Below are 27,952 nucleotides of genomic sequence, written 5' to 3'. Positions count from 1 at the left end.
GAATGGGGACTAAATATCTGTTGTTCCCCCCTGAACCTGTGAGCTGTATGTGGGACGGAGGCTGTGTGCAACCTGTTTATATTTTACAGAGCACTGTACTAAGAACCTGAGAGAGTAAACTATGACAAAGTTGGTAGACATTTTCCTGTCCACAAGGAGCTTTCAGGCACTCAGTCAGTACTCTCTACCCACTTCTCTCCCACTGCACCTCAGCTCTCAATTTGCATCTCATAAGGTAAGCTACTCACTGTGCCTCATTCTCATATCTCTTTTTTTTCCCATGGTATTTGTTAAGTGCTTACTAGGTGCTTACTATGGGGGAGATACAAGATAATCAGGTTGGACACAGTCCCTGTCCTGCCTAGGGCTCACAATCTTAATTCCCACTTCACAGATGAGGTAGCAAAGGTTCAGAGAAGGTAAGTGACTTTCCCAAGGCCACACAGCAGACAAGTGGGGGAGCTGGAATTAGAACCCAGGTTTCTGATGCCCAGGCCCATGCTTCCACTAGGCCATGCTGCTGACCTCGAGCTCTCATCATCATCAATCGTATTTATTGAGCTCTTACTGTGTGCAGAGCACTGTACTAAGCGCTTGGGAAGTACAAGTTGGCAACATATAGAGACAGTCCCTACCCAACAGTGGGCTCACAGTCTAAAAGGGGGAGACAGAGAACAAAACCAAGCATACTAACAAAATAAAATAATCTATCCACCCTTCAGGCTATTATCCCTAGAGAATGCCATCAAATGCCATCATTATTATTATTATTGCACCCTATTAATAACAATAATAGTAATAATAACTATGGTATTTGTTAAGCACTTAACTATGTGCTAAGCACTGTTCTAAGCTCTGGGGTAGTTACAAGGTAATCAGGTTGCCCCATGTGGGACTCACAGTCTTAATCCCCATTTTACAGATGAGGTAACTGAGGCACAGAGAAGTGAAGTGACTTGACCAAGGTCACATATAAGGAAGTGGCATTCCCAAAGCATCTCTATACATACATCTGTATGTATATACATAAAAATATACAAAAATGTGCAAAAGTGTATATGTAGGGGAAGCAGCATGGAAAGAGTATAGTCCTAGGAGTCAGAGGACGTGGGTTCTAATTCAGACTCTACCACTTGTCTGCTGTGTGACCTTGTGCAAGTCACTTAACTTCTTCTGGGCCTCAGTTTCCTCATCTGTAAAATGTGGATTAAGACTGTGAGCCTTTTTTGGGACAGGGACTGTGTCCGACCTGATTATCTTGTACCTACCCCAGTGGTTAATAGAGTGCCTGCACATATTTTATACTACTTCATTCATGCATTCATTCAATCGTATTTATTGAGCGCTTACTGTATGCAGAGCACTGTACTAAGCGCTTGGGAAGTACAAGTTGGCAACATACAGAGACAGTCCCTACCCAACAGTGGGCTCACATTATAGAAGCCCACTGTTTATACTTCCTGTTTATAGCCTTTTTTATGCTACTTGTTAAGCTCGTAGTATGTCTGAAGGACTGTATTAAGTACTGGGGTAAATGCAAGATAATCAGGTTGGACATAATCCCGTTTCTGCTCTAAGTAGTAGGGAGTGGTATTTAATCCCCATTTTACGTATGAGGTAGTTGAGGCACAGTGAGATTGAGCGATTGGCCCAAGGTCGCACAACACATAAGTGGTAGAACTGGGAGTCGAACTCAGGTCCTCTGATTCCCAGACCCATCGTCTTTCCACTAGGTCATACTGCTTCTTCTTGCTGCTTCTGCAATTTTGCAGTAATTTTTGTCCATTCTCCCCATTAGACAGTGAGCCGTAATCGTCATCATCATAATGCCATTTATTAAGCACTTACTCTGTGCTAAGCATTGTGCCAAGCGCTAGGGTAAATGGAAAATAATCAGATTGGAGTCAGTCTTTGTTGCACACATGGCCCATAGTCCAACAGGGAGGGGCAGTAGATATTTTATTCCATTTTACAAATCAGGAAACTGAGACACAGAGAGATCACAGAATAGGCAGTCAGTAAATGCTCTTTCTACTAGGCCACTTGGCCCAGGTATACTCTTCAAAGTCCTTACTAAATAATGATAATAATAATAATTATTATAATGGTTTTTTTTAAGCACTGACTATATGCCAGGCACTATACTAGGTGGGGTAGATACTGGATAGGTTAGACTCATTCCCTGTCCCACATAGGGCTCACAATCTTAATTCCCATTTTACAGCTCAGGCAGCTGAGGCACAGCAAAGTTAAGTGACTTGCCCAAGATCACACAGCAGACGAGAGGAGGAACTGGGATTAGAACTCAGATCCTTTGACCCCCAAATCCATGCTCTTCCAATAGGCCATGCTGCTTCTCAGTGCTTCATACTCTGTAGGCACACAATGGATAACATAAATGATGATGATGATGATGGTGATGGTGATGATACAGTCAATCAAATTTGTGTCATGTTGATACAGGAATGGCTGAGAGTGGAGACTAGCTGGTTTTGGGGATTTGCGGTATCTCTGGGGATGTTCTCTATTAGGTAGGTGACTGCAGGCTCCAGCAGTTTGTCCTCTCCGGTAGGAAGATAATGGTTGGTGGAGAAGTGAAATGGTCAATCAGGTGGTGCCATCTTGAGTGTCCCTGGCCGCATCTTCCCTACAGATGGGCTAGGTGTTTGATATAAACTCCCTCTGGGCTGTAATTTTGCTCTGGGCAGGGAACGTTTCTACCAACTTTGTTTTACTGGACCCTCCCAAGACTTGTTACAGTGTTCTGCACACAGTAAGGGCTTAATAAATCTGATTGATGGATGGATTTCATCCCATTTCTGGCCCCAGACCTGGAGGTGGCAATGAGGAGTGACATTGTTAAAGGGACAACACTGCAGTCACTGCAGAACCTTTGTCCCATCACTGATCTGAGCACAGGCCACTTTTGGGTCAATCAATGTTAATAATAATAATAATAATAGTATTTATTAAGCACTTACTATGTGCCAGGCATATACTAAATGCTGGAATGGATGCACGCAAATTGAGTGGGACAGTCTCTTTCCACGTGGGGCTCACATTATCAATCCCCATCTTCCAGATGAGGGAACTGAGATCGAGAGAAGTGACTTGCTTAAGATCACACAGCAGACAAGTGGTGGAGCCAGAATTAGAACCCTTGACTTTCCAACTCCCAGGCCCGTGCTCTCTCCACTATGCTATGCTGCTTCCCACTGTACTAAGTGCTTAGAGAGTTCAGTATAACAGGGTTGGCATTCCCCGTGCACAAAGAGCTTACAGTCTAGAGTTTTAGACAGGCATTACTATAAATAAATAAAGTATGGATATGTATATAAGTGCCATGGGCCTGAGGTTGGGGTGAATAAAAAGTACAAATCCAAGTGCAAGGGTGACACAGAAGGATCAGGGATCTGGAAAATGAGGCTTAGTTGAGGAAGACCTCTTGAAGGAGATGTGATTTTAATAAGGCTGTAAAGGTGGGGAGAGTGATTGTCTGTAGGATATGAAGGGAGAAGGAGCTTCCAGCCAGAGGCAGGACATGTGCAAGGGGTAGGCAGAGAGATGGACAACACTGAAGTACGGTGAATAGGTTAGTGTTTGAGCAGTGAAGTGCACATTCTGGTGTGTAGTAGAAAACCTGCAACATAGCTGCAAGATGTCTGCAAGGTAAAATAGGAAGGGGCAAGGTGATTGACAAGCACTTAGTAGTGCTCTGAACACAATAAGCACTCAATAAATACGATTGAATGAATGAGTGATGGGTAACAACTGGGATTTCTCGAGGAATGGGGAAATATGGACTGAATTTCTTTTAGAAAAATGAGCCGGGCAGCAGAGTGAAATATGGACTGAAGTGGGGAGAGAGACAGGAGGCAGGGTGGTCAGCAAGGAGGGTGATTCAGTAGTCAAGGTGAGATAGGATAATCCATCCATCAATCAATCAATCAATCACTTGGATCAATGTGGTTGCAGTTTGGATGGAGAGGAAATGGCAGATTTTAGTGATGTGAAGGTCAAACCAACAGGATTTGGCCACAGATTGAACATATGGGTTGAATGAGAGAGCTGAGATGAGGATAAGGCCAAGGTTACAGACTTGTCTACAGTGATGGGAAATTCAGGGGGAGGAATGACTTTGGGTGGGAAGGTGAGGAGATCTGTTTTGGACATGAACTAATTTCTGTTGGCCAGATTGGAAGGAGAGAAAGTGGACAGTGTGACAGCTAGAACTCCTGCAAAGCCAGTATATTTTCCAAGCCCGCTGTGGGCAGAAAGTCTGTCTGCTTGCTGTTACATTGTACTCGCCCAAGTTTTTAGTACAGTGCTCTGCCCCCAATAAGCGCTCAATAAATACAATTGAATGAATTAATGAAGGCCCCCAAACTGTGCCACAAACTGCACTTTGGGAGCTGTGGCAGTGAGAGTCCAATGTGGAAAAGTATCCCTTCTGCGTCACCCTGACTTGCTCCCTTTATTCATTCAATCATATTTATTGAGCGCTTACTGTATACAGACACTGTACTAAGCACTTGGGAGAGTATACTACAATGATAGACACATTCCCTGCCACAACAAGCTTACTTTATTCATCCCCCTCTTCCCAGCCCCACAGTCCTTATGTACAGATCTGTAACTTTATTTATTTATATTAATCATCATCATCATCATCAATCGTATTTATTGAGCGCTTACTATGTGCAGATCACTGTACTAAGTGCTTGGGAAGTACAAATTGGCAACATATAGAGACAGTCCCTACCCAACAGTGGGCTCACAGTCTAAAAGTGGGCTCACAGTCTAAAATGTCCATCTCCCTCTCTAGTCTGTAAACTCTTTGTGGGAGGGAATGTGTCTATTGTTCTCTTGCAGTCTCCCAAACATTTAGCACATGGTTAGTGCTCAATAAATATGATTGACTGACCGAGTAGTAGCAGTTCAGCAGAAGCAGGTCGAGAGGCGGCCAGTCAATCAATTGATTGATTTATTGATTGATTGAATATTTATCGAGTGCCTCTTGTACCAGCACTATACTAGTGCTTGGGGGAGCACAGTGGGAAAAAGTCATGATCCTGGCCCTCAAGAAGCTTACAGTCGAAATGAATGCTAGCTGTCCTCTCCAACCACTGTGCTGCTGCCCCCATATCCGTTGCCTCTGCTTCTTCAGTTTTCTTCCTGGTGAAAACAGCTTGCAAAAGCAGCTGTGCCTGAAATATTCTGGGAATCGCCTGTAGCAGGAACAGCAGCAATCAGTGTAAAGCAACAGGCTGAGGAGGAAAGCAGCAGGGGAGGGGCCCTGGGTGAGTATTTCGCCGTGAGTGTGTTTCTCATTTGTGCCTGCCTTTCTCTTTCTTTCATTCCTTCACTCTTTCTGCCTCTGTCTTTCCTGCCTTTAGAACCTTTCCATCTTGAGCCCCTGCCCCATTCCACTTCCAGCTCTGGAAAACGTGGAGTGTTAGTATAGCATTGGTGCTCCAATGTGAAATCAGGGAAGGTGGAATGTACAAATGTGTCAGGAGATAAGACTTATTCTTGGATGGGGACTTTTGGACAAGTGTCTAAAATGCCATCAGTACGTTTTGTAAGTGAATAATTCTCATCTTGGCTTGGGAACCATTTTTCATTTCAGAAAACCAATTATAATTTTATAGCGTGAGTGGGGAAAGTTTTTACTTGAGAATTCTTTTGGGGAGATTTATTCGTTTTTCTTGGAAGTTTATTAGCTCTTATCTCACACAAATCATCCATTACTTCAGCCCAGCGCCCTTTTCAGAGCAGTGTGGAGAAAGGGGCCTAGACTGGGAAAGGCACACTTAGATAATGTGATAATAAAGATGACACCCCCTACCCGAGACCTCTTTTTTGTGTCCAGTTTCTGGTTCACCTCACAGTAAGTGGTTTTTGAGCAACAGAACTCACTGGCAAGATGACATCAACTCTTAAATACTAATGACTTCTTAGACTGTGAGCCCACTGTTGGGTAGGGACTGTCTCTATGTGTTGCCAACTTGTACTTCCCAAGCGCTTAGTACAGTGCTCTGCACACAGTAAGCGCTCAATAAATACGATTGATTGAATGGGGAGTTCTTTTAATTCTCCAAGTTTTGCCATCCATTTGTACATCTTTCTAAGAGGTAAGCTGTAGGTGGGCAGATTTTTTTCTGAATATTTCTTGTGAATAACATCTTTTTTGGTGAATTTTTGCAAGCAGAATTAGGAGGGAAGACAGGATACCTTATAACTTCTTTGACATGGCCATCATACTGAAGAATTACTAATGGGCTGGAAATATATACATCTCAGTAATTGGACAAAGCATTTTCTAATTAAGCCTTTTGCAGGTTTTTGAAAATTCAAGCACTTACTCTCAAAGTGTTTTCACTCAAGAAGCAAACAGGACTTCTCTTAGTGGTCGAACAGAATACAAAATAAAGGCAGAAAATGGTAATGACTTGAGACATTTACTCAAGGAGGCAGCATGGTGTAGTGGAAAGGGGAACTGAGTTCTTTTTCCTTTCCTGCCACTTCTGCTGGGTTACCTTGAAGTCACTTAACTGCTCTGTGCCTCAGTTTCCCCATCTGTAAAGTGAGGTTAAATTGCCTGCTCTTCCCGTCTCTTAGATTATTAACCTCATGTGGGACAGGGACTGTGTCTGATCTAATTATCTTGTATCAACCCCAGTGCTTGGCACAAAGTGAGTATGCCATTGCCATTTATTATTGCTATTATTATCACAATTTTACTACTGTTACACTGAGACTAAATTTTTATTAGGCAGATGGGCAGTTTCAAAGTAAAAACAGTCCTGTATAATCTTGGGCCATTATGAGCCCATTGTTGGGTAGGGATTGTCTCTGTTGCTAAATTGTACTTTCCAAGCACTTAGTACAGTGCTCTGCACACAGTAAGTGCTCAATAAATATGATTGAATGAATGAATAATGATCCAAGAAGCAGTGTTATCACTTATTCTAATGGGTGGTTTTGAAGGAAAATTTTGCTGAAACTTTCTTGTGTGACTAGGATAATGTGATCATTAAGTTTTGGTTGTTGCATCTTTTAAAAATGAGGTTAATATTAAAACATCAGGATTGATATGTATAAAATCCATGTTCCATTAAAAGATATTCCTGGTCTCTTGCTATTTAATTAGCTCTCCGGGCTCTTAGAATATGCTCTTCTGAGTTTTTATGTCCATCTCTCTTTCCTCACTAAATCCACCCAGGAATCCTCCAGTTGCTGCAAGTGGCAACAGTGCCTATGATTGAGAAACAGAATTCTCAACATTGCTTGCTTTTAATTTTTCACACTGCTTACCACTCTACAAGGTAGACTTTGAGACTTCCCAACTGCCAAGTTGCTTTAAGCAAGAAAAAGGGGAAGTAAAAGCCAAATTGTAGTTCAAAAGAAAATAGAGAAAACAACAACAAAATCCCTTGGTATGAACAGTTGTGATGATAAGCTATTCCTGGGTCAGTGAGAAAGAAGGAATTTAAAAACACAGCCTCAAACACAGCCACACAAATTCATAAGTAATTCTAATGGTTTAAATTCTTGGCATTGCCATCTTGGAGAAATTGAAAGAATCTTCCTGATTTTAGACATTTAGTTAGCTGAAGAGATACTTCTAAATATAGTAAAATGAAATTAACCCACAGAAGCTGTATGTATTTTCTAAATAAGGGCTACTAAGGAATTCTGATTTCTGATCAGAATGCATTCTTTGGAGTATTCATCAGCCTTTCAGAGGATTTAATGGAGATTATTTTGCAGGCTGCAATTCAACTGTAATTTAACAGATGCTCCTTTATGTAAATTCATCCTTTCAGTAAAATAGTTTAACTATTTTATAGGCTTAAAACAATTTAATAATAATAATAATAATAATGATGGCATTTGTTAAGCGCTCACTATGTGCAAAGCACTGTTCTAAGCACTGGGGAGGATACAAGGTACACTGGGGGGGATACAAGGTAAAAGTAGCACAGAAGGCCCTAGTGAGATTTGAACTCACGACCCCTGGTTTACAAGACCAGTGCTCTAAACCTTACGCTATAGGGCTTCTTACATGGTATAATGTATAATGGTAAATGATGACTACCTACCAACTCTGTTGTTATGTACTATCTCAAGCACCTAGAGAAGCAGCGTGGCTCAGTGGAAAAGAGCACGGGCTTTGGAGTCAGAGGTCGTGGGTTCAAATCCTGGCTCCACCCCTTGTCAGTTGTGTGACTTTGGGCAAGTCACTTCACTTCTCTGGGCCTCAGTTCCCTCATCTGTAAAATGGGGATGAAGACTGTAAGCCCCACGTGGGACAACCTGATTACCTTGTATCTACCCCAGCTCTTAGAACAGTGCTTTGCACATAGTAAGCACTTAACAAATACCAACATTATTATTATTATTATTATTCTCTGGGCCTCAGTGACCTCATCTGTCAAATGGGCTTAAAACCTGTGAGCCCCACATGTGATAACCTGATCACCTTTTATGCCCCCAAGCACTTAGAACAGTGCTTTGCACATAGTAAGTGCTTAACAAATGCCGTCATCATTATTATTATTATTATTATGAGTGCTCTGCATACAGTAAGTGCTCAATAAATACCATTGATTGATAATAAATGACAGCCATTCCTATGTTAGTTTTGTTTCATTTACTAGTCTATTTAAAAGGTGAAACAAGGGAAAACAAATGGTAGTATTGAATTGCTGCTCAACCAGTAAGATAATATTCTTCTGACTGCCTGTTATTTGACATGTTTCAGGAACAGTTGTTTATAGACAACAATTGTATGGCAGCTACTTCATTTTTCTTGAGACTTTACATTAGTACTTGTCAAACCAAGGGAGGAAGATAAAATGAATTAGTTGGAATGAACATTTCTGGAATTTAGGAACCATTGAAACTACTACTTTTTTTCTTTTTTTTTTTGAGTCACTGCTACTAGGCTGTTGTTAAGAGAACAGGGCCACACTTGTGCTATCATTTTAAATATACCCTACATAGTTGCATTTCTACCATTCCTGTCCTGTCCTTTAATCTTACTCTATGGTCAAGTTCAGATTTACTAACTACTAAGAATTTTCATCTCAAGAAATTAGACATGCCTATTTATTAATATTTAAAGTTTCAAACTGCAGGAAGAATTACTAAATAGAAAGTTGTCTAATAGTGAAAAAATATAGCCAATTCATTTCTTTGTCTTATGCTTGTACTTAGATCAAATTTTTTTGTCCTAGACAAAATATGTTGTCATTTTGAGGCTGTGTTAGCCCACCTTTGTCACAAGGTCTGACATGAACTTATATGTGCTTTTGGCAAAATAGGAGAAGTCAGATGCATTTGTTCAGAGCTCTTTGGATCACAGAGTAAATTCCAGCAGCCTTGAAAGAGTAACTTCAGTTTCCTCCAAAAGGAAATAAAGCTGGCTTCAAAAGAGGAAGTCAAAGACAGTGTATTTACTTAAAATTACAGGGGGTTTTGAACAGCCAGCAAGCCATTTTCAGAGTTACGGAATACCTGGGCATGTATCAAAACAAATTTAGAAGTTCAGAGATGCATACTGTAATAAGCTCATTATGGGCAGTAAATGTGTCTGCTAATTCTGTTGTACTCTCTCAAGTGCTTAGTGCAATGCTCTGCACATAGTAAGTGCTCAATAAATATCATTGATATATATATATATTTATGTTCACATATATATATATATAACCTGCTCTATGAAGTGCCACTTTACAGAAACCAAAACTCATGACTTGCTTATTCTACTCAGAATCCACTCAAAGACTACTTCATGTTTGCCCATTACGAGGAAACTCAGTGCTTTCTACAGAAAGGATAGGAGGGGAATTTACCAGAAAAAAAACATTATGTTACATTTAAAAATGAACAGAATATTTCAAAGTGTATCAATTCCATTGACAGTACTGGAGATGTTGATAATTCAGCACACAAATTCAGGAATCAACTCGAGTCAGCAGTGATTGAGGATATTAGTGAAAAAGTTAAGAAACACTTAAAATCGAGTAGAATTTGGGGAGGGGCATAGGTAAATGCATATCTCTATTTATATTAATGTCAGCCTCCCCCTTTAGACAGCTAGCTTGCTGTGGGCAGGGAAAGTGTCTGCCAACTTGATTGTACTCACCCAAGTGCTTAGTACAGTGCTCTGTGCACAGTAAGCACTCAATAAATATCATTGGTTGAGGTAGAAATGAACACATCAAATGAGACTCCCAAAGTATATGCTTTATTTGTAATAAAAATTGGGGATGTAGAAGTTCTTTAATGGATAATTAAAGATATAAAAATTTGAGATTCTAGTCCTGTTTCTGGTTGGCTTCATGGTCTCAGCAGTGGTGTTGAGTTCTCTGTGTGGTTTGATCACTAATTTGCCTTCATTCAGTCATATTTATTGAGAGCTTACTATGTGCGGAAAACTATACTAAGCACAAGGGAGTGTGCCATAGTGGATAGAGCTCAGGCCTAAGAGTGAGAAGGTCATGGGTTCTAATCCACCCTGCCACTCTGCCACTTGTCTGCCATGTGACCTTGGGCAAGGCACTTCACTTCTCTGTGCCTTGGTTACTTCATCTGTAAAGTGGGGATTGAGACTGTGATCCCCACATGGGACAGGGATTGTGTCCAACCCGATTTGCTTGTATCCACTCCAGTACTTAGTACAGTGCCTGGCACATAGTAAGTGCTTGACAAATACCTCAGTTCTTCTTCTTATTATTATTTTTGGGGGAGTACAATATAACAGTAAACAGACACATTCCCTGCCCACAATGAGCTTATAGTCTATGGTGATCTGCTCTGCACATAGTTAAGCAATGATTGATTGATTCTCTTGGCCAGAATTGTCTAGTCTGATGTCATGGTAGGTGCTCTGTCAGTTACTGGGGCCAGTTACCCTCTCAGGGATCTTTCAATGCTGAAATGGCATTCACTCTTTAACACTCTTTTTTATATTCATTCATTCATTCATTCAATCGTATTTATTGAGCACTTACTGTGTGCAGAGCACTGTACTAAGCACTTGGGAAGTACAAGTTGGCAACATAGAGAGACGGTCCCTACCCAACAGTGGGCTCACAGTCTAGAAGGGGGAGACAGAGAACAAAACCAAACATACTAACAAAATAAAATAAATAGAATAAGCATGTACAAATAAAACAAATAAATAAATAGAGTAATAAATACGTACAAACATATATACAGGTGCTGTGGGGAGGGGAAGGAGGTAAAGCGGGGGGATGGGGAGGGGGAGTAGGGGGAGAGGAAGGGGGGGGCTCAGTCTGGGAAGGCCTCCTGGAGGAGGTGAGCTCTCAGTAGGGCCTTGAAGGGAGGAAGAGAGTTAGCTTGGCGGATGTGCGGAGGGAGGGCATTCCAGGCCAGGGGGATGATGTGGGCCGGGGGTTGATGGCGGGACAGGCGAGAACGAGGCACGGTGAGGAGATTAGCAGCAGAGGAGCAGAGGGTGCGGGCTGGGCTGTAGAAGGAGAGAAGGGAGGTGAGGTAGGAGGGGGTGAGGTGATGGAGAGTCTTGAAGCCGAGGGTTAGGAGTTTTTGCCTGATGCTTAGGTTGATTGGTAGCCACTGGAGATTTTTGAGGAGGGGAGTAACACGCCCAGAGCATTTCTGGACAAAGACAATCTGGGCAGCGGCGTAAAGTATGGATTGAAGTGTGGAGAGACAGGAGGATGGGAGATCAGAGAGGAGGCTGATACAGTAATCCAGACGGGATAGGATGAGAGATTTAATGAGCAGGGTAGAGGTTTGGATGGAGAGGAAAGGGCGGATCTTGGCAACGTTGCGGAGGTGAGAGCGGCAGGTTTTGGTGACGGCTTGGATATGAGGGGTGAACAAGAGAGCAGAGTCGAGGATGACACCAAGGTTGCGGGCTTGTGAGACGGGAAGGATGGTAGTGCCGTCAACGGTGATGGGAAAGTCAGGGAGAGGGCAGGGTTTGGGAGGGAAGACAAGGAGTTCAGTCTCAAATAACAGTTCACAAATAGTACCAGACAAACTCATTTAAGTCCTGACAATTAGCCCCTCAGCTACAGAACTTCTTCCTCAGCTCTTTAGACTGAAACAGAAAGGGAGACATGGGAGGGGATTGAAAAGTGTAGTCTTTCTGAAAATCAACCAATCAATCTTACTTATTGAGGGCTTACAGTGTGCAGAACACTGTGTTGAGCACTTTGGGAGAGTACACTATAAGAGCTGGTAGACACATTCCCTCTCTATAATGAACTTAGAGTCTAGAGGGCAAGACAAATATAAATAATAATGTGGCTTAGTGGCAAGAGCATGGGCTTGAGAGTCAGAGGCCGTGGGTTCTAATCCCCCCTCCGCCACTTGTCTGCTGTGTGACCTTGGGCAAGCCACTTAACTTCTCTGTGCCTCAGTTATCTCATCTGTAAAATGAGGATTAAGACTGTGAGCCCCACGTGGGACAACCTGATTATTTTGTATCTACCCCAGTGCTTTGAGCAGTGCTTGGCACATAGTAAGTGCTTAACAAATACCGTAATTATTATCATTAAAATAAATTACAGCTATGTACATTGTGCTGTGGGGATGAAGGTGTGGTGAATAAAGGGTACAAATGCAAGTGCAAGGGTGACACAGAAGGTAGAGGGAGTAGAGGAAATGAGGGCTTAGTCAGGGAATGTCTCTTGGAGGAGATGGGATTTTAATTTGGCTTTGAAGGTGGAGAGAGTGATGATCTAATGGATATGAAGGGGAAAAGAGTTCCAGGCCAGGGCAAAGGGTCGGTGGCGAGAGAGACAAGATCCAGAAACAGTGAGTAGGTTGGCGTTAGAGGAACAAAATGAGTGTGCTGAGTTATGGAAGGAAATCAGTGAAGTAAGATAGGAGCGGGCTGGCAAGATGATTGAAATATTAAAAGTCAGTGTCAATAAAGTGCAGTGATAATAATAATAATGATGGTATTTATTAAGCGCATACTATGTGCAAAGCACTATTCTAAGTGCTGGTGGTGATCAGTTGTCCCACATGGGGCTCACAGTCTTAATCCCCATTTTACCGATGAGGTAACTGAGGCACTGAGAAGATAAGTGACTTGCCCAAAGTCACACAGTTGACAAGTGGTGGAGCTGGGATTAGAACCCATGACCTCTGTCTCCCAAGCCTGTGCTCTTTCCACTGAGCCATGCTGCTTCTCTGATTTTGATGATTTGTGGCAGTGGCAGTGTATGGTAGCTGAGGTCAATTTTCATTCTCTGACATCTGTTTAGTTGTACTCAAGAAAAATGAACTCCTTTGATTCTTAACTGAACATAATCATCATCATCAGTGGTATTTATTGAGCGATTACTGTGTTCAGAGCACTCTAAGTACTTGGGAGAATAGAACTGAGTTGATTATTTATGGTCTTTCAGTTGCTTACTTTTGTGGCCTTCTGGATTTTATTGTCTTCCTAAATTATGAATGATATATTCACTGGAGATCAAACCTAGCTTTGGTGAGTGTAAACTTTCTTATCCAGTGGGTTTAATTGAGGTAACATCAAACCTCTGTAATTTTGGTTTTTTGTGATATAGTCCAACGTTTTTGTTTTCTACTAGCAGAAACACTGACAATCACCAGTGTATTTAAAATGAGTCTTGACATTTCCATTAGAGATGTATTAAGACCTAAGTAACAGGGAAAGCCTCATCCTGTCAGCCCTTTCTCAGCCTGGGAGTCAGAAGGACCTGGATTCTAATCCCAGCTCTGCTACATGTATGCTGTGTGACCTTGGGCAAGTCACTTAACTTCTCTGGGCCTCAGTCACCTCATCTGTAAAATGGAGATTAATAATAATAATAATAATAATGATGGCATTTGTTAAGCTCATACTATGTGCGAAGCTGTTCTAAGTGCAGGGGGGATACAAGGTGATCAGGTGGGGTTCACAGTCTTCATCCCCATTTTACAGATGAGGGAACTGAGGCACAGAGAAGTGAAGAGACTTACCCAAAGTCATACAAGGTGATCAGGTTCTCCCACGTGGGGTTCACAGTCTTCATCCCCATTTTACAGATGAGGGAACTGAGGCACAGAGAAGTGAAGGGACTTGCCCAAAGTCACACAGCTGACAAGTGGCCGAGCTGGGATTAGAACCCATGACCTCTGACTCCCAAGCCCGGGCTCTTTCCATTGAGCCATTGCTGCTTCTCTAGACTGTGAGCCCCGTGTGGCATAGGGACTGGATCCAACCTGATTAATTTGTATGCATTTCAGTGTTCAGAACAGTGTTTGGCACTTAACAAGTACCATTTCTATTATTATTATTATTATCATTATTATTACTCTTATTAGGAGTTGGCTATCAATTTTGCAACTTGAACAAAGCTGCTGCTTCCTCGATAAATGCAACCCGTCTTCAGAAAGGTCGCTTACCTAGGAGCCTGTGACATCATGAAAAATACATACTTTCTCTGGCTTTATTCCTGAACTATGGAATAAGCAACTAAATAAGAGAGATTTTGATTTCTGAGTTATGGGACCATGTTCGTAGGCTGCCTTGGTATGTGGCTGATATTCCAGGGTCATTCATCTGGGCCTGAGACTTAAGCTCAGGGTTTGGGTGCCTAATATAGAGCCCAGTGTGGTCTAAAATCCAGAGGGGTCTGTCATGGCCTTTGCTGAGCTGCGTCTGGCTTAGCTTCCGTCGGAACTTTTTGTCATTTAAGTGAAGGACAAACAGCCTAGTGGCCAGGGAGATGCCTCATATCCAATCTCAGTGAGGTGAAAGCAAAGTAAGTTGTGGCCCTAGTGTAACAGAGTGCTAACTGGTGCATGCCTTGGGCAACTTTTTAGCTTTCAGTTCTTTGCCTTTCTAGGTTGCCGCCTCACCCGACTGTTGTTTTGTTTCCCGCAGCGATGGGGAGGGCAGAAAGAGGACTTCGTCTATCTGCAGCAATGAATCCATAAATGCCGGAGGGATCACTGTCACCCCCCGTCGCATCTCCTGGCGCCAGCGCATTTTCCTTCGGGTGGCCTCGCCCATGAATAAGTCTCCCTCAGCGATGCAGCAGCAAGGTTTGGCCTCACTAGTGAGAATCTTAGTGCCAGAAGGAAATGACTGCATTTGCTTTAGAGAGAAACTCTTGCAGGTGGCGAGCAGTCTGAATCTGGTGTTGGATTTTCAGAACGAATGCCATTGTGGAGTGATGGTGGTGAGGAAAACGATGGATGACTTGATCTCGCTATGACGATTTTAGGACCGAGGGCCTGTGTAGGGGAATTGATTACAGTGCCAGTGGTTTGTATGGTGTCACTCACATCCTTATCCTTGAAGGTTGGCATTGTAGAGAAGCAGGGTGGCGTAATGAAGAGCATGGCCCTGGGAGCCAGAATGTCATGGGTTCTAATCCCTGCTCTGCCACTTCATCATCATCATCAATCGCATTTATTGAGCACTTACTATGTGCAGAGCACTGTACTAAGCGCTTGGGAAGTACAAATTGGCAACATATAGAGACAGTCCCTACCCAACAGTGGGCTCACAGTCTAAAAGGGGGAGACAGAGACCAAACATACTAACAAAATAAAATAAATAGAATAGATATGTACAAATAAATTAAATAAATAAATAAATAGAGTAAAATAGAGTACACTTGTCTGCTGTCTGACCCACTTCACTTCTTTGTGCCTCGATTACTTCATGTGGGGATTGAGATGGTGAGCCCCACATGGGGCAAGGACTGTATCCAACTTGATTTGCTTGTACCCCTCCCTAGCGCTGAGTACAGTGCCTGGTACGTAGCAAGCACTTAACAAGTACCATCAATATCGTTTATTATTAAGGTTGTGTTAGGAGTAGTAATAATAATATAGTACTGGTTAAGAGTTTGCTATGTGCCAAGCACTGTTCTAACTACTGGGGTAGTTATCAGCTTGGACACAGTCCCTACCCTGTATGGGGTTCACAGTCTAGTTAGGAGGGATTTAATCTCCATTTTTCAGATGAGGAAACTGAGACTCAAAGAAGCTAAGTGACTTGCCCAAGGTCACACTACAGACAACTAATGGAGTCAGGATTAGAGCCCAGGTTGTCTGATTCTCAGATCCATGCTCTTTCCACTAGCCCACGCCACTTCTCTCTTCACCCTGGTATAACAGGTACTACAAGTCAGCAGGCAGGAGTGCTGCTCATGGTGAAGTGCTGGTGAGAATTTTACATATGAAACCCATTCTGGCTGAAGTGAGCACAACACATCACTAGTGCCGTGCTGTAGCACCACAGACCAACCACCGATGACATCACTCCAGCAGGCATTCCCCCATCTCTGACTGTTTCGCTTTTCCCCATTCTGCCTTTTATGGTGAGGTGTGGGTTGATCTTCAGTAAAGGAATTTTTGGAGAAGGCAGAAGGGAAGTCAGGAATGGAGTTCTAATCCAGACCCCTCTTTGCCCCTAGGCAAATAGGCTTTTGGGAGGATTCATTCATTCATTCAATCATATTTATTGAGTGCTTACTGTGTGCAGAGCACTGTACTAAGCACTTGGGAAGTACAAGTTGGCAACATATAGAGACAGCCCCTACCCACCAACGGGCTCACAGTTGTCAGTGGCGCTAATATCAAATCGTGGTAGGATATTTTTCATCGTGTGTTGTCATTGGTGCTATGAGAAACTTACAAAGTACAATTATACTGCCTACTAATTTTATTGGTTAAGGAAAATAGGTAACAGATCATCTGTCAGTGAATGGTTTTTAACTATTTGTTCATTAGAAATAAAAAGGGAGAAGCTATTGAAAGTTTGACAGGTGTTTCAACTGACTAATCACAAAATTCTCAATATCAAATAATAATCCAGTGACCAAATGTTTCTATACTTGATTATAAATTTGATATGGGCAGGGGACGTATCTGCTAATTCTGTTGTACTCTCCGAAGCACTTAGTACAGTGCTCTGCACAGAGTAAATGCTCAGTAAATACCATTGCTTGGTACTGCATGTTTTATAATATACAGAAGACACAGTTCTCACTCTTTAGTATTTCAGATATTTTAAACAACAAAATGTCCTGTCTTTGCATAGCTGTTAAGGAAATATTATCAGTTTATGTGCTGTTGAAACAAAAAGACAGCTTGGGAACATGTGTACCAGCTCTTTTGTATTGCATTCACAGAAGCATTTACTACGGTGCTCAGCACCCAGAAAGTACTCAATAAATAGCACTGACTGTCTTAAAGCACTTTGTTCACTGGATTTATATCAGCAGGGTGTACAAAGTGCCTACAGTGTACACAACAACGAATAAATCATTTGGGAATATAATCATTTGTGGTCAAGGAATGGGTTGTGGGCAGGGAACATGTCTGCCAATTCCGTTGTATTGTACTCTCCCAAGAACTTAGTGCAGTGCCCTGCACACAGTAAAAGCTCAGTAAATGCCACTGATTGATTAGTTAATTAAGATACAATAGAGTGCTTTTCGCACAGTAAGTGCTCAATGAATATGATTGAATGAATGAATGAATGAATGAAGTAAAAGACTTCTTCTTGTCCTTTTTTTTGTGTGAAATTTGTTAAGCACTTGCAGTGTGCCAGGGACTGTACTAAGCACTGGCTAATCAGGTTGGACAGAGTTCTTGTCCTACGTGGGACTCACAATCTTAATCTCCATTTTTCAGATGAGGTAACCGAGGCACAGGGACCTAAAGTGACTCTCTCAAGATCACACAGCAGACAAGTGGTGGAAATGGAGTTAGAACCCAGGTCTTCCTGACTCCCAGGACCGTACTCTATCCATTAGGCTATGCTCATCCTCGAAGATCATATTATGTTCTTTAGTAGCTTCGCTGCTTAATTCCTGAAGCATTTAACAGTCAAGTGTTTGGATGCAATCAATTCCCAGTCTTCATCCCTGTGGATTTTGCACCCCCATATTAGAAGTATGGTAGAAGTAGAGAACTTCGTTCTCAGGGGAAACCCCATACTGTTGGAACCATCGCTCTTGTATTTCTAGATAAATGTAACATTAGTCATGTGGAAAGGTAAAGAGGAAGTGGTCAATTTATGCCTTCATTTGTTTCACCGTAAGAAGGAAGTATTGTAGGGGAATTCAGTTCACCAATTGAGCTGAAATCATTGAGTCCAGAAATTGTCTGAAATACTGCTGAAGAAGTAGGCTTCTCTGGGGAAACAGCAACCACCACAACATGCCGTCAGGGAAATATGAGGCTGTCTTCATTTTAGAAATGGTGTTTTTGGAGTCAAGTTGACAGTGAAGAAGATATAATATTATTTGACATTTTTGCAGATGGACTTGACAGGAACGAGCTGTTGCCTTTGTCTCCTCTTGCTCCAACGATGGAAGAGGATCCTCTCTCCTTATTCCTCCCCGATGAGGATGCCCCTGAGAAGGCCGGAGGGAAACAAAATTCTGAAGAGCTTAGGAGCTTATGGAGAAAAGCTATCCACCAGCAAATCCTCTTGCTTCGAATGGAGAAAGAAAATCAGAAGTTGGAAGGTCAGCCATTCGGGGTTAAAAAAAAAAAAAGCTTCGATGCTGATACTGATGTCATTTTAAGGCAGCGATTCAACATCTATATTTTGCATAGATTTAATCAATTGCTGTTTTTGCTTTTGAGATATTCTAGTGAGAGAAATATGGAGAAAGGCTTTAGCTCAAGAAATTTACGATTGATCATTTAGATCATATGCTTTTAGAGCACACTAAAAAATACAGTGATTTATGATGTAGCTCCATTTTTGAAATGTAATTTGGTAATTTACTAGGTAAAAATGATTCTCCAAGTTTACAGTCCAGTTTAGAATAAAATATTTTGGAAGAGAAATAGAAGAATGTTTTGCTTGATCTTTATGAAGGACTAATGTCCCCTCTAATCCAAACTGAATTCTTCTTCTTTCTGTATGGTGTGTTACAGTTTGTCAATTAAAACACACGCACACACACTCTCCCTCTGCCCCCCACCATCTCATTTTCTAAATTCCCAAAAGATGGGTTAGCTAAGTTATTTGAGGTATCGCACTATCTCTTTGCTTTTGCCATGCTCAAAAATAGTGATATCTTTGGAATGTATTGTGTTCTCCCTCTAGGAATTCATGTAATTCACTCCTGCGAGATAGAGCTGTTTCCAGGAGGCTGCCCAGGCAGAACCAACCATTGAAAAGACAAGTAGAAACGGGACACAGCCACTTTTCAATATTATCCTCAAATATTTTTGAGCTTAGTGAATACAGTACAGGCCTGGGAGTCAGAAGGACTAGGTTCTAATTCTGCCTCCACCACCTGTCAGCTGTGTGACCTTGGGCAAGTCACTTAACTTCTCTGGGCCTCAGTTACCTCATCTGTAAAACAGGGATTAAGAGTGTGAGCCCCATGAGGAATAGGGACTGTGTCCAACCTGATTAATCAATCTCTCATCCTATCCGGACTGGATTACTGCGTCAGCCTCCTCTCTGATCTCCCATCTTACCATCTCTCCCTGCTTCAGTCTGCTGCCCAGATTATCTCTGTACAGAAACGCTCTGGGCATGTCACTCCCCTCCTCAAAAATCTCCAGTGGTTTCCTTCCAACCTACAAATCAAGCAAAAACTCCTCACTCTCGGCTTCAAGTCTCTCCATCCCCTAACCCCCTCCTACCTCCCCTCCCGTCTCTCCTTCTATGGCGCAGCCCACACCCTCCGCTCCTCTGCCACTAGCCTCCTCACTGGGCCTCGTTCTCACCTGTCCCGCCATCGTCCCCTGGCCCACATCCTTCCCCTGGCCTGGAATGCCCTCCCTCCACACATCTGCCAAACTAGCTCTCTTCCTCCCTTCAAAGCCCTACTGAGAGCTCACCTCCTCCAGGAGGCCTTTCCAGACTGAGCCCCCTTTTTCTTCTCCTCCTCCCCATCACCACCCTGCCCTACCTCCTTCCCCTCCCCGCAGCACTTGTATATATTTGTACAGATTTATTATTCTATTTATTTTACTTGTACATATTTACTACTCTATTTTATTAATGATGTGCATATAGCTATAATTCTATTTGTTCTGATGATTTTGACACCTGTCTGCATGTTTTGTTTTGTTGTCTGTCTCTCCCTTCTAGTCTGTGAGCCCGTTATTGGGTAGGGGCCATCTCTATATGTTGCTGACTTGTACTTCCCAAGCGCTTAGTATAGTGCTCTGCACACAGTAAGTGCTCAATAAATACGAATGAATGAATTAATTAATTAGTTAATATGTATCCACCCCAGCTCTTAGAACAGTGCTTAGCACATAGTAAGCCCCTAACAACTACGAGTATTATCATCATTGTTATTATTATTATTGATCTTTTACATGACTGTTTACTTTCCCTCTACAAAACTTTCCCTGCCACCTTAAGGAATATTTTCTTCCTTCCCTTTCTGTCAGTTTCCTTGGGTGGATACATCTACTAGTTAGCAGGAAGTGGGTTCATGAGTTTAAAAAATTGAAATTTCGGAAGCTTTGCCCTCCTCACCCTGAAATTGTTTCCTGGCCGGAGGTATTAAAACTTGCCCTCAAATCAATCAATCAATCACTCATATTTATTGAGTGCTTACTGTGTGTAAGGACAATGTACTAAGCGCTTGGGAGAGTATAAGGCAACAATATAACAGACACATTCCCTGACCGCAATCACCTCCACTTTGGAGTGAGCATGTCCTACTGGAATCCATCATGGTTTGCAAGACTTGAAAGGTGAACGAAACTTTTGGTCATTCATTCACTATGGAATGATAAATCCACCCAAATCTTTCTCCTTGACTACTTCCGCTAATGCCTCAGAGAAAAAGGATGGAAGCTAATGACTTGATATTTAACCACTAATGAAGACATTTAATTTTTTTTAGAAGTTAAGGCTAGAGATCCCAAATCAAAATATCTGAAGAGTAATAGAAACTCTATCCTGTGGGAGGAAAAAAAATCCCTCATGAGCTAAAAGTTTGAAATTGTTTAAATTCACCATATACCATATTTTTCTGCTCTTTTAAATTAATAATGTTAAATTTGTATGCCAAAAATAGTGAAGATTTGGTTTAATGGATAGCCAACTAGATTATTGGCCTGAAGGGGCTCAGTAAATTGATAATGTGTATTGATGGAAATAAATTGGATTTGATTCAATAGGAATATAAGCGTTTTAAATTATTCGACATTTCGAATGTGAAGAGGAAAAGAATGTGGCAAGTGTTAGGGGAACCTTTATTACCTTTGCATTCATTTTCTGACTCTACTAGTAGATGCTGAAATAAATATCCCCAAACAGTGACATTCTAGTCAACGCAAGAGGTGTTTGTGTATATTCATTTACAGTTGTTCTTATAAAGTGATATACCAGGTCATTTTTGTTATTAGAGCTATTAAAAATCTGCCCATTTCCTTAACTTTCTGCTGTATGAATGGAAATACAAATGCATTTATGAAATAATCCAGGAGCTAATCCATGTTAGGAAGCCATCTAGTGGTAGCAAAATTCTCTGGTTGTAAAACTGTTTTAATCTTAATACTGTTGCTATTTTGTGTGACTTTATCCCTTCCTCAACATTAATAATCTTTTTTAAAAGTTTTAAAAGACTAAGACTATTTAGCTGTTTTAACTATATTGATAAAACAGTAACAGTTTATCCTAATATTATTTCTTGTGCTGTCGAGGGGTCTCGACTTATTGACAGAGATTTGTTTTGCAGAAGGTAAGGTTCTTCAAGTAATCAGTTGCTTATGAAGGCATTTTTTTCAAGTGGCTGCAATCCTTTGAAATGTATTTGTAGTTCATTCAGAAGCTGAAACTAAGTAAAATTTAATCTTTTTCTGCTTCTCTTATTTAAACCTTATTTAGATTTTAATGGGAATAAACAAGTCTGTCTCTTGGATGTTTGTAAGACAATAGATGTTGACTGCATTTGGGGGCTCATATTTAAGTCCCATCATCTTTGTGATCGTGTGAGAAAGTGCTATGCCAAAATAACTGATTATTCTCTATTTCAGTTATGTTCTAGCTTTCTCTTTTTAGAGCTATTTTTAAAATGTATGACTAGTGAAACCGATTACTCCTAGGCATAATAATAATAATTATTATTATTATCGTACTTATTAAGTGCTTACTGTGTGCCAAGCATTGTTCTAAGCACTGGGGTAGATATCAGTTAATCGAATCAGACACAGCCCCTTGTCCCACATGGGGCTCACTCTCATAATCCCCAGTTTACAGATGATGTACCTGAGGCCCAGAGAAGTGAAGTGACTTTCCCAAGGTCACACAGCAGACATGTGCCAGAGTCGGGATTAGAACCGAGGTCCTTCTGTCTCCCAGGTCCATTCTCTGTCCACTAAGCTGTGCTGATGACTTTCTAGCTAAAGGGAAAGAGTAGATTTTCGCAGCGTTTGAGGAAAGCTTTTTCAGCAGGACTAGTGGAAGAAGGCAGTACAGAGACCAGAGATGGCTAGAAGCCTCTTCAGCCCAGAGTTGGTGACTTCATTATACTCCCTCCATCAGCTCCATCATCATTATACATCAGCTGCAGGTGCTACCTCCCTGTGGGTTAAAATTCTGCTCCAGGGTTGGATGGCAGTGGTACCTGGCCCATGAAGATGGCAAAGAAATTCTTGTGACTAAGCGTTCATTGTTGCTTTCTTGGCTATGTTACCACTGTCCTCTCACACAGCTCCATCGTGGAGTTCCCTGTATTCATTTCCTCTGGCCCTTGGAGCCAAGAGAGGGAAAACCCTTGGCTGGCTTTCAGGAGTTGTTTCCAGTGCCCTGGTGAAGGTCCTGTGGGTGTGGTGACAGATACAGGGATCCAGTGGCAGTGTGGATGCACTTAAGTTAGACTCACATGATTTGTAGTACATATGATTATAATAATAATGTTGGTATTTGTTAAGTGCTTACTATGTGCCAAGCACTGTTCTAAACACTGGGGTAGATACAAGGCAATTAGGTTGTCCCACATGGGGCTCACAGTCTTAATCCCCATTTTACAGATGAGATAACTGAGGCACGGAGAAGTTAAGTGACTTGCCCAAAGTCACACAGCTGACAAGTGGCAGAGCTGGGATTAGAACCCACGACCTCTGACTCATATACCTAGCGCCAGTTTGGATGGAGACTCAATCACCCAATCAGTCAGTGGTATTTATTGAGCGCTTAATGTGCTGGTAAATATGATCCAGTACAAGGACTCTACAATCTAGTGGCTAAGACAAACATTAAAATAAATTACAGGTAGACGGAGAAGCAGAGAGAGGGGTATGTATATAAGTACTGGGGGTGATGAATATTAAAGTGCTTAAAGGTACAGACCTCAGTAATAAAAATTATGGTATTTGTTAAGCATTTACTATGTGCCAGGCACTGTACTAAATGCTGGGGTGGATGCAAGCAAACTGCGTTGGACATGTGGGACTCACAGTCTCAGTCCTCATTTTACAAATGAGGTAATTGAGGCACAGATAAGTGAAGTGACTTGCTCAAGGCCACACAGCAGACAAGTGGTGGAGCTGGGATTAGAACCCATGACCTTTTGACTCCTACGCCCTTGCTTTCTCCAAGGCGCCATGCTGCTTCTCTACATAGGCAATTCAGAAGTGAGGGTGAATCGGTTTTGGGGAAAAAGAGTTTGGTCGGGGAAGATGTGATTTTAGTAGGGATTTGAGGATGGGGTTATTGGTGGATGTTGGTTATGAAGGAGGAGGGGGTTTCAGGGCAGAGGTAGGATGTGAGCAAGGGGTTGGTAAAAAGATAGATGAGATTGAGACACAGTTAATAGGTGGTTGCTAGAGGAGTGAAGTATGTGGGCTGGGTTATGGTAGGAGAATAGCCATTCATTCGTTCATTCACTAAATTGTATTTATTGAGCGCTTACTGTGTGCAGCGCACTGTACTAAGTGCTTGGGAAGTACCAGTTGGCAACATACAGAGATGGTCCCTACCCAACAGCAGGCTCACAGTCTAGAAGGGGGAGACAGACAACAAAACATATTAACAACATAAAATAAATAGAATAAATATGTACAAATAAAATAAATGAATAAATAGAGTAATAAATATGTACAAACATGTATGAATATATACAGGTGCTGTGGGGAGGGGAAGGAGTTAAGGTGGGGGGATGGGGAGGAGGGGGAGAGGAAGGAGGGGGCTCAGTCTGGGAAGGCCTCCTGGAGGAGATGAGCTCTCAATAGGGTTTTGGTGGCCAGGTTAGATTGGAGGGAGAGAGCTAATCGAGTGGACTCATGTGAGAAGCAGCATGGCTTAGTGGAAAAAGCGCAGTTAGGTCTGGGAGTCAGAAGGACCTGGGTTCTAATCCTGCCTCCGCCACATGTCTGCTGTGGGACCATGGGCAAGTCAGTTCCCTTCTCTGAGCCTCAGTTCCCTCATCTGGAAAACAGAGATTAAGATTGTGAGCCCCATGTGGGGTAGGGATTGTGTCCAACCTGGTTAACTTCTTTCTACCCCAGCACTTAAAACAGGGCTTGGAACATAGTAAGCTCTTAACAAGTACTGTTATTATTATCGTTATTATTATTATTATTATTTGTGAGACTGAGTCTACCTTGCTAGCACACATGGGACAAGGAGTAAACACATTACCCTCCCGGCACCCAGGGTGCTCAAAAGGAACAAAGTGGGTGGGAGTTTGGCCAGAATATGAGGAGAATTTTGCAAGTCTTACTGAACATGATTGAAATAATTCCCAGATAGAATGATGGCCAAAAATTAATATTTAATTAATATTACAACTGTAAAGAAAAAAATGGAGATTGAAATGGAGAGCTCACCTCCTCCAGGAGGCCTTCCCAGGCTGAGCCCCCTTTTTCCTCTCCTCCTCCCCATTCCCCCACCCTACCTCCTTTCCCTCCCCACAGCACCTGTACATATGTTTGTACAGATTTATTACTCTATTTTACTTGTACATATTTACTATTCTATTTATTTTGTTAGTGATGTGCATCTAGCTTTACTTCTATTTATTCTGATGACTTGACACCTGTCCACATGTTTTGTTTTGTTGTCTGTCTCCCCCCTTCTAGACTGTGAGCCTGTTCCTGGGTAGGGACCGTCTCTATATGTTGCCAACTTGTACTTCCCAAGCGCTTAGTACAGTGCTCTGCACACAGTAAGTGCTCAATAAATACGATTGAATGAATGAATGAATGTATCAGCTGAGATATAAAGCAACACTCGCATACACTCACAAACTGATCAGTTCCAGGGGCCATATGTTCAGGCCAAGTTCCCCTTAACACATTTGCCCTTTATTCTAAAGCTTTTGCTTAGAAAGGAGTGGAATGACAAATCCCCAAAGTAAGTTTTTATATTCTTGGCCTATTTTGTCACAGATATAGGTTTAAATAGAGACAGAGAGAGAGAAAAAGACAAACCTCACCATGTGTTCCAGGAAGACTTAGGGCTGCTTAGAGAGGCAGCATGGCTTGGTAGAAAAGAGCAGGGGCTTTGGAGTCAGAGGTCATGAGTTCAAGTCCCTGCTTTGCCGAATGTCAGCTGTGTGACTTTGGACAAGTCACTTAACTTCTCTGTGCCTCAGTTCCCTCATCTGTAAAATGGGGATGAAGACTGTGTGTCCCCCGGGGGACAACCTGATCACCTTGTAACCTCCCCAGCACTTAGAACAGTGCTCTGCACATAGTAAGTGCTTAATAAATGCCGTTATTATTATTATTATTGAGACAGAGGAAGCCCTTCTCTAGGCAGAGACCAAAGGCAGCAGGAACAGAGAGCAGAGAAGATTTGGAAATTAAGTCCTAACTGATTTCAGGTCTGCCTCAGAGTTAGGCAGAGCTCTTTTTTGAGGCAAATCATCTAGAGAGCCCCAGTGTACACTGAGAAGTGGACAGTGCTCTGCACACAGTAAGTGTCAATAAATATGAATGAATGACTGAGACAATCTGGGCTCTAATCCCAGCTCCACTGCCTACCTGCTATGTGATCTTGGGCAAGTTATTTACTTCTTTTTGCTTTAGTTCCCTTATCTGCAAAATGGGGATTCGTTGCCTGTGCTCCCTCCTACTTAGACTGTGAGCCCCAGGTGGGACTTAGTACAGTGTTTGACACATAGTAAATGCTTAACAAGTGCCAAAATTATTATTATTATTAGCTCCTTTAATTAGACTGTAAGCTGCTTGGAGGCAGGGATCGTATCTGCCAACTGTGTTGTGGGCAGTGAATGTGTCTGTTTTTGTTATATTGTACTTTCCCGAGTGCTTAGTACAGTGTTCTGCACACAAAATAAGCACTCAGTAAATGCAATTTACTGATTATTGTACTCTTCCAAGTGCTAAGTACAATGTTCTGCCCAAAGAAATCCCTTAATAAATTCCAATGATTAATTGATGGAGTCAGACATTTAGTACTTTCCTTCTCTACATTTCCCTTGCCAGACCTACAAATAGTAATTGGAGCATTCATTAAGTGTTTACTATGGGCCAAACACTGTGCTAAGTACTGATGTAGATACAGGAAAATAATTTCAGATGCAGTCCCTCTCCCACATGGGGCTCACAGTCCAAGGGGAAGGGAGAAGACAAGCCGCATGGTCTAATGGATGGAGCATGCGCTTGGGAGTCGGAAAGTCATGGGTTCTAATCCCAACTCTGCCACTTGCCTGCTGTGTGACCTTGGGCAAGTCACTTCACTTCTCTGTGCCTCATTCACCTCATCTGTAAAATGGGGATTGAGGCTGTGAGCCCCACGTGGGAATGGAACTCTATCCAACCTGATTTGCTTGTATCAACCCTAGCGCTTAGAAGAGTTCCTGGCACATAGTAGGCGCTGAACAAATACCAGAATTGTTATTATCATTATTATTAAGAGGTGTTCAGTCCCCATGTTAAAGATGAGGAAACAGAGGCATGGAGAAGTTGGGTGACTTGTGTAGACCCTATTAAAGTTTGAAAGCATATGAGCTTGCCAAAAAAACTGACTGTGACTCAGCCATTTAACAATTGGTCCTTGGCTATATCATCACTTCCTTCACCTCAGAATATGTGACGTTGCAGTGTCATAGTGCTTAGTACAGTGCTCTGCACACAGTAAGTGCTCAATAAATACGATTGAATGAATAGTGGACACCACTTCAGGGCCTATGTTTAGCTCCATCTGTAAGTATAAAGCATGCCACATTGATTGTGGGTGAAGAATGTCTCAAATTCCCACTAATATTAATAATAATTATTATTATTATTATACTTGTTAAGCACTTACTATGTGCCAAGCACTGTTCTAAGCTCTGGGGTAGGTACAAGTTAATCAGGTTGGACACAGTTTGTCCCACGTGGGGCTCAAGCTCTTAACCCCCATTTTACAGATGAGGTAACTGAGGCCCAGAGAAGTGAAGTGACTTGCCCAAGGTCATACAGCAGACAAGTGGCGGAGCTGGGATTAGAACCCAGATCCTTCTGAATCCTAGGCCCATGCTCTATCCATTAAGCCTCTGTGTGACCTTGGGCAAGTCACTTAACTTCTCTGAGCTTCAGTTACCTCATCTGTAAAATCGGGATTAAGACTGTGAGCCCCATGTGGGACAACGTGATCACCTGGTATCCCCCCCAGCACTGCGAACAGTGCATTGCACATAGTAAGCGCTTAACAAATGCCATCATCATCATCATCATGAAGCCACACAGCACTGAAGTTTATAATAAGCAGTAGAAACAATTGCGAGTCCAGACAGCGGATAGGACAATCTCTTTTATGTAAGCCTTATGAATACATCTGAAAATCAATGCTTTTCAAACTGGGAAATGGGATATTTATGTATGCATGTAAATATAATCTCATTCAAAAGAAAGAACATTCTGGGACATAACACAGAAGTGGTATTGCTCCTTTTCTTTCTTAAACAATGGTAACATTGTAATGCTATATAGAAAGCCCTTTTTAGTACATTCATGCTAAAAATTTTCCATATAGAAAGTTGAAACTTTT

The 27,952-nt window shown here is 42.0% G+C and overlaps 1 protein-coding gene across 2 annotated transcripts in view; it reads left to right on the top strand.

The window, feature by feature from the left end:
- TBC1D4 (TBC1 domain family member 4) overlaps window positions 1-27,952 on the top strand; it is a 251,043-nt gene that overhangs the window by 188,648 nt on the left and 34,443 nt on the right. For both annotated transcript variants that reach the window (XM_038769758.1, XM_038769748.1), the window contains 2 exons: window positions 14,897-15,057; window positions 18,291-18,500. In XM_038769758.1, the coding sequence (XP_038625686.1) occupies window positions 14,897-15,057; window positions 18,291-18,500 (371 nt within the window). The remainder of the gene's footprint in view (window positions 1-14,896; window positions 15,058-18,290; window positions 18,501-27,952) is intronic.

This window comes from Tachyglossus aculeatus, chromosome 2 (genome assembly GCF_015852505.1).
Source record: "Tachyglossus aculeatus isolate mTacAcu1 chromosome 2, mTacAcu1.pri, whole genome shotgun sequence".
NCBI classification, from domain to species: domain Eukaryota; kingdom Metazoa; phylum Chordata; class Mammalia; order Monotremata; family Tachyglossidae; genus Tachyglossus; species Tachyglossus aculeatus.
This window is presented reverse-complemented; position numbering and strand designations above follow the sequence as displayed.